The sequence below is a fragment of the Wasmannia auropunctata genome, unplaced genomic scaffold, assembly GCF_000956235.1.
Source record: "Wasmannia auropunctata unplaced genomic scaffold, wasmannia.A_1.0 LD336085.1, whole genome shotgun sequence".
Lineage (NCBI taxonomy): Eukaryota > Metazoa > Arthropoda > Insecta > Hymenoptera > Formicidae > Wasmannia > Wasmannia auropunctata.
This window is the reverse complement of record NW_012026805.1, coordinates 2,930,801-2,937,946: the sequence shown is the minus strand read 5'-3', so window position 1 is coordinate 2,937,946 and position 7,146 is coordinate 2,930,801. Positions and strand designations below refer to the sequence as shown.

General features: G+C 38.4%; 3 protein-coding genes across 4 annotated transcripts; all 3 read left to right on the top strand.

Moving 5' to 3' along the window:
- Positions 1 to 1,297: 1,297 nt before the first annotated feature.
- On the top strand, positions 1,298 to 2,649 carry LOC105448510. Of its 2 annotated transcripts, XM_011687153.1 has the most exons (3): positions 1,298 to 1,810; positions 2,064 to 2,182; positions 2,261 to 2,649. In XM_011687153.1, exons 1-3 carry the CDS (start codon positions 1,502 to 1,504, stop codon positions 2,634 to 2,636), a joined length of 804 nt encoding a protein of 267 aa, XP_011685455.1. In that variant the 5' UTR covers positions 1,298 to 1,501; the 3' UTR covers positions 2,637 to 2,649. The 2 variants fall into 2 exon arrangements, with proteins under 2 accessions (XP_011685455.1, XP_011685454.1); XM_011687152.1 differs by having other exon boundaries at positions 2,064 to 2,649.
- Positions 2,650 to 2,720: 71 nt separating this feature from the next.
- LOC105448545 (uncharacterized protein K02A2.6-like) lies at positions 2,721 to 3,398 on the top strand. Its single transcript, XM_011687191.1, has 2 exons — positions 2,721 to 2,727; positions 2,848 to 3,398. Exons 1-2 carry the CDS (start codon positions 2,721 to 2,723, stop codon positions 3,396 to 3,398), a joined length of 558 nt encoding a protein of 185 aa, XP_011685493.1.
- A 15-nt stretch (positions 3,399 to 3,413) lies between these two features.
- Positions 3,414 to 5,713, top strand: LOC105448544 (uncharacterized protein K02A2.6-like). Its single transcript, XM_011687190.1, has 3 exons — positions 3,414 to 4,405; positions 4,487 to 5,431; positions 5,476 to 5,713. Exons 1-3 carry the CDS (start codon positions 3,414 to 3,416, stop codon positions 5,711 to 5,713), a joined length of 2,175 nt encoding a protein of 724 aa, XP_011685492.1.
- Positions 5,714 to 7,146: the final 1,433 nt, after the last annotated feature.

Below are 7,146 nucleotides of genomic sequence, written 5' to 3'. Positions count from 1 at the left end.
CCCGCCATAACTCTTCTCACCTTAACTTCACTAATTCGCCCGCCACTTCACACTGCTCGACCTTCCTTATCTCCACTCGCCTACCTACGCCTCCAATTCCTTACCTTCTTTGTACGCTCTCCTACCTAATTCTCGACCCCACGCTCTTCTATACACCCTACTTTCCAGAAAACGCACTCTCTAAATCGTACACGCTCGCTACACACAACCATGCACAAACACGCCATCTAACCAAGTCCCCTTTTAACCTTATATAAACAATGAATTAATTATGAAACTCAATTAGTTACAAATTTAGGTTGGTACTCATAGTCGGTTCTTATTTCAAGACTGTCTTAAGTTATATCTTAAGACGATAATACGGCTCTGTGATTGGTTTATGTCATCTTAAGATTGTACTTAAGACGATTTTAAATATAAGAACCGACTATGAATACTGGCCTTTAAATCAGACTTACATTATCGTAAGGTAATCGACAGAAGTAGCTGATAGTGTTAACATAGCATTGCCAATACACTCTAATGCTGTGGGTTTAGATTTGGCAGTTGATGTTGACAGTTCTGTTTCAATATTACTCTTCGACATTGATTGTGGAGTTAACGCTGATGGTTCTGCTTCGGCAATACAATCCGTTGATGGCTCTATTTTATCAATATTCTCCGATATTAATTTCGGAATTGATGTTGATATTTTTACATCAGCAACACTATCCGACAATGTTGCCTTATTGGATGCATTTTTGGCGCATGTTGATATACGAATTTCTTTAACTACATACGGTTCCGCAAAAAAATTCATTGTGAGAATTGCATCCAGTCTTAATTTCTTCTCAAAGGAAAATATTATAAAGCTATCTACTGTGCAGACTTATCGTAGCACGATGCGTCAAAATGGTTAGAACATATCCTCCCTGCAGAATAATGGAACAAATGTAAACGAGCAAACCGAGATACGTATTATGTTAGAAGTTAATAAAATGTAAATATTATGAATTTACATTCCAAACAAAATACATAAATGTAATGTTATGTACAACATAACCTCAAAATAAATTATTACTATACTATATATAAGCAATTAATTTACTAATACGTTAACATGAAATCATTGAATCTTACCATAAGTCACATTTACTCCATTTCTGCATACCTCACGCCACTTTGCAGCAATTTCATCGTCTTTCGGAAATGTAAAAAATTTCACCATCTTCCCTTTCATTTTAATTTTTCGGTAACTATTTGTTGGGAGGTAGCATGCACCAGGTTGGCATGCCTGAGCCAGGATCCTAGTCAGTATGAAAGAAGGTCATAGACGGTTGATGTATGTGTGAAATAAAAGGAGATTCTCATTACAGTAATATATTATCAAGGCATATATTATTGCGGTTCCACCCGTTCAAATATATAACAATTGGCGACGAGTGATATTGGAAAAAAGAAATAAATAAATAAAAATCTTATTTTTTTTTCTTACACAGACATTGCTGTAACATAACCAAACATGTCGTCCGAGAAAATACTTCAGGCAATAACTGCGTTGCTGACTAAACAAGATGAACGTCTCTTGCGTTTGGAACAATCAATTCAATCCAATCCATCAACTACACGGTCAGCAGCGAATAACGAACTCGTAATTGAAGCATTAGCCAACAGTATCCAGGAATTCAGTTATGACCCTGAAAATGGTCTAACCTTCGATAAATGGTACAACAGGTACGAGGACGCATTCATAGCAGCACGTGCCCAGATGGACGAACAAGCACAAATACGATTGCTGTTACGTAAATTGGATCAAAAATCGCACACGCAAGTACGTCAATTACATTCTTCCAAAATCAACAAAAAATTTCGATTTTAAGACTACAGTGGATAAATTAAAACAAATCCTCTCTGCCCAAATCACAATTTTTAGTAGACGTTATAACTGCTTAAAAACAAAGAAAAATGATAATGACGATTTTGTCACTTATGCAGGCATAGTCAATAGGAGCTGCGAAGATTTCAAATTTACAGAATTAGGATCCAAACAATTTAAATGTTTAATTTTTATTTCGGGACTACAGGCAGCCAAGGATTTTGAAATAAGGGCGAGGTTGTTACGTAAATTAGAAGCGCATTCTGCTGAAAATCCAGTCACACTTCACGATCTAGTAAATGAATGCCAGCGAATCGTGTCACTCAAGTTAGATTCAGCATTAGTAGAAAAACCAGTGCAGCCTAATGTAAACAAGATCGAACGTAAAAAGCAAACCTTTTTCAGGAATGTCAAAGACAAACCGCAACCCAAAGCATCAGATACACTAAAATATCCATGCTGGAATTGTGGAGGTATGCATTACGCTCAATATTGCGACTATCTCAAGCATGAATGCAAGGATTGCAAGAAGATAGAGCACAAGGAAGGGTATTGCGCTAGCGCCCGCAAATCAAAACCTAACAATAAAGCAGAGAGGAAACCTGACAAGAAAGCAGACGATAAATATAAATCTACAGCAAAATCTAATGTTGTCATTTCCGTAAATCAAATTCAATTCCAAAGCAAGTGGAAATTCGTCACAATTCAAATTAACGCGCAAGACGTTAAACTTCAAATTGATACAGCTTCGGATATAACACTTATTTCACAGGAGACTTGACAACTTCTAGGGAAACCAACGGCAAAAGTAACGTCATTTTCAGCGCATAATGCATTTGGTGACAAGCTAGAAATTACTCACGAGATGGAATGTAACATCACAATAAATGGAATAACAAAAACAGGAAAATGCTACATTACCAAGGTGCTAGGACTGAATTTACTCGACATAGAATAGATAAATCTATTTGGTTTATGGTCTATTCCAATAGACAAAATTTGCCACGCTGTCAAGACACAGTCATCGGATGAACACGTTACTAAATTAATCACAAGATTTCCTAAAGTGTTCAAAAAGGATTTAGGACTTTGTACCAAAACAAAAGTAAAACTACATCTGATACCGAATGCTAAACCTACTTATATCCAGAAGCGCCCCGTTTCGTACGCAGCGTTACCCAAGATTGATGCCGAATTACGTCTCGAGAAGCTAAACATCATAGAGAAGACAGATTTCTCATTATGGGCAGCACCTATTGTAGCGGTCAACAAACCTAACGGGAAGATTCGCATATGTGCTGATTATTCCACTGGATTGAACGCCGCATTACAACCTAATAAACATCCACTACCACTTCCTGACGACATTTTTGCCAAGTTAGCGGGTAAACAATATTTCACAGTAATCGACTTCTCAGATGCGTATTTTCAATTGGCAGTGGAGGAAGAGTCTCAAGAATTGTTAACCATCAATACACATCGCGGGCTATTCAAATTTAAAAGATTACCATTTGGTGTCAAATCTGCACCAGGAGCATTTTAACAAATCATTGATGCAATGATCTCCGGCCTGCCTTTCGCCAGCGCATATTTAGATAATCTAATTATATGCAGCAAAACAGCGACAGAACATATGGAACATCTAACTCAACTACTACAAAGAATCGAGGACTATGGATTCGTATTAAGTCCCGACAAATGCCAGTTCTTCACAAACCAGGTGAAATTTCTTGGACATCTTATTGATGAACATGGACTGCAACCTGACCCAAACAAGATCAGTTGTATCAGAGAGATGCTGCCACCCAATAATATCAATGAACTTCGAGCATTTCTTGGTGCCATTAACTTCTATGGGAAATTCGTATATAAGATGCAACAGTTGAGAGGACCACTGGACCAATTGCTTCGACAAGATACAAAATGGAATTGGTTTCCTCAATGCCAAAAGGCATTTGATCAACTAAAAGATGTGTTACAAAGTAAATTATTGTTAACACACTATGATCCATCTACACCTATAATAGTGGCAGCTGACGCATGTAATACAGGCATAGGTGCAGTGATATTTCACAAATACCCCGACGGCAGTCGGAAAGCTATTTATCATGCATCAAGGACACTCAACGAGACTGAAAGACATTACAGTCAAATTGAGAAAGAAGCGTTAGCCCTCATTTTCGCAGTCACTAAATTCCACAAATTAATCTTCGGGAGAAAATTTATTCTGGAGACTGACCACAAATCTTTATTACATATTTTTGGAAACAAAAAGGGCATTCCAGTATACACAGCGAATCGTTTGCAGAGATGGTCGTGCACATTATTATTATACGATTTCGAGATCAGATACATTTTCACAGATTCGTTTGGCTATGCTGATTTCTTATCCAGATTGATCAACCCCCGAGCGCAACCCAACGAAGAGTCAGTCATCGCTACGATCCATATGGAGGCAGCTGTGAAACAAATTCAGCAAGATTCAATTAAGGCACTAACAGTGACATTTGAGGACATACAACATGGAACCAAAGATGATTCAACACTTCAGTCAGTGATCAACCATTTAAATCATGGATGGCTATAAAATAAAAAAGACATTACTGATGATATTCAACCATATTATGTCAGACGTGACAAATTACTAATAGTAAATAACAGCCTAATGTTGGGAGAACGCGTAGTAATACCTCAACAGCTACGTAATAAGGTACTTCGTCAAATACATAAAGGACATCCAGGAATGGAAAAAGCCAAATCGTTGGCAAGAAGTTACGTTTATTGGCCAAAAATCGATAGTGACATCGAACACACGGTACGAACATGTAACAAATGCGCCATTGCGAAGAAATCACCGATCAAAACGTTATTGCAATCATGGCCAATACCGGATGCTCCTTGGGAGCGCATACATGTAGATTTTGCAGGGCCTTTCCATAACAACTATTTTCTAGTAATAGTGGACGCCAAAAGCAAATGGCCCGAAATATATATGACAAAAACAATTACATTATCACAAACACTCAAACTTATCAAAGATGCTTGTTCAAGATTTGGCATACCAAAAACTATTGTATCAGACAATGATACACAGTTTACAAGTCAGCTATTTCAAGAGTTTTGCGAACTGAACGGCATACAACATTTCCGGACAGCACCGTATAATCCCCAATCTAATGGACAGGCAGAGGTCTTCGTAGATGTTTTTAAAAGAGGTATACTAAAAATCAGCGAAGGAGAGGAGTTAGAAGAAGCGTTAAATACATTCCTTACAACGTATCGCTATACTCCGAACAAGTATATAGACGGGAAATCACCGGCAGAAATCATGATTGGTAGGAAATTGAGGACCACTCTAGATCTACTTAAACCTACCAAACAACCAGGGACTCCACGACGCAATACCAAACAAGAATTGCAGTTTAATAGACAACATGGAGCAAAAGACAGGAAGTTCAACCGTGGTGATTTGGTCTACGCCAAACAATTCACTAACAACACATGGGAATGGACACCTGGCGTCATTACAGAACAGGTCGGTAACGTCATGTACAATGTCTTGGACTCAAATAGGAGGCAACCGCTTATCCGATGCCATACCAATCAACTCATGGCTATAGACACTCCGATGAAGATGGTCGAACGGACTCCAACACAAAACTACCACTAGACTTATTAATGGAAGAATTCCGTGTTGACCACTTGGATTTGGATGATGATGATCAAAGTGAGAACTTTGTAACGCCCAGAACCTCGATATCATCCATAGAAGATGAATCTGCACATGAAGAAATCTTAGAAGCACGTCCCAGGAGAATAAGACCACCGGGATTCCTAAATGATTATGTGCTCTACTAAGAAGAGGGGATGTTGGGAGGTAGCATGCACCAAGTTGGCATGCCTGAGCCGGGATCCTAGTCAGTATGAAAGAAGGTTATAGACGGTTGATGTATGTGTGAAATAAAAGAAGATTCTCATTACAGTAATACATTATCAAGGCATATATTATTGCGGTTCCACCCGTTCAAATATATAACACTATTTGTACATCCTTTTACTGTACAAGTACTCATTGCAGTAAAAATTTTAATATAAACTTTATACGGTAATTGTTTTCGAACATACAAAATTTAAACAATGTTCGCATGTGCGCTTGCAATACCAAACAGCTCCAAGCGTCCGCCGTCCGGCCATTTGGCAGCCATATTTTATCCGACCGAAATACGCCGAACGTTGCCGAAACTGCACAAATGTGACGTAGGCAAGCTGCTGCGCACGAGCCTTCTAAATTCGTCCATATATAAAATATAAAATTGACTTTGAGTTTCCCTGAGTCCTCAATAACGGACGAACTCACCATCGCCGCTTATTACGCTTTTTCTTTCGCAAAGATCGACAAATCTTTACAACTGCAGTTAGAAGTAAAGAACACTTCAATAACTCTAATTTTTCCATTTCATACATTTTCTTGAAAAAAAGGGTATACTAAAGAAATTAGAGGCCCGAGTTCATGCAATCGCGCGAATGGTCCACCTCTCTCGTGATTGACTGGACGTAGAAAAATATCAAAATTTTAATATTCTACGTTCTACGCCTACGTCTGCGTCTATGTCTACGTTTCAATGTGGACGGTAATCCAACATTCTTATCTTCCCAATTTCTTACGTCTACGTTTACATCTCTATGTAAACCTTTAAGCTAATTGTCGCTTTAAAAGAAACGCTTTAAGAGAATTGTCTCGGTCGTAGCGGCGCAATGGAAATGAACTAATTTTATTTCCAACGCCTGCGCCAACGCTACGCCACGCCGATTATTTTCTCGCTCACTTTTCAAGATTGTAGTTATTTTGATTTGGGTCGCGGCTGTGTTATCGCTTTTGAGTGTTATTTCGAGTGTGAACGTTGAAAATATTTAAATTAAACGTTGTAATTGTGATTTTAACGCGTGTCTTTGCGCTTGCTTTGCGCCTGCGTCGAGCGTTCCCGTGTAGACAAGCACAGAACATATCGCAGATTTGTTGCGTTCATCCAGTATAACCAGTAGGTCCACTCAGCGAAAAACTGAGTCTTTGCGCAGGTATCGCCGCGCAACTTTTGTTTTGGGTTGGATCCAATGAAATGTAAGACGATAGGAACGTACATACATATGTGCAGACAATTTATAAGCAAATACATCTTTAGTGATCAATCCTACGAATAATTGTTACTAATGAAACGTTTTATTTGATTCACACATTGAATTTATTGATTTACTGTATCGAATCCATATTATTAGATCGGAAGAGCACACGT

What these genes read in the sequence shown, in the direction of transcription:
- LOC105448544 (XM_011687190.1), top strand. Translation starts at nt 3,414, where the DNA reads ATGATCTCCGGCCTGCCTTTCGCCAGCGCATATTTAGATAATCTAATT. An exon ending in AAAGATGATTCAACACTTCA is followed by an intron (nt 4,406 to 4,486) that starts GTCAGTGATCAA and finishes ATATTATGTCAG; the next exon opens with ACGTGACAAATTACTAATAG. An exon ending in GTCTTGGACTCAAATAGGAG is followed by an intron (nt 5,432 to 5,475) that starts GCAACCGCTTAT and finishes TCATGGCTATAG; the next exon opens with ACACTCCGATGAAGATGGTC.
- LOC105448510 (XM_011687152.1), top strand. Translation starts at nt 1,502, where the DNA reads ATGTCGTCCGAGAAAATACTTCAGGCAATAACTGCGTTGCTGACTAAA. An exon ending in ATCAAAAATCGCACACGCAA is followed by an intron (nt 1,811 to 2,063) that starts GTACGTCAATTA and finishes TCGGGACTACAG; the next exon opens with GCAGCCAAGGATTTTGAAAT.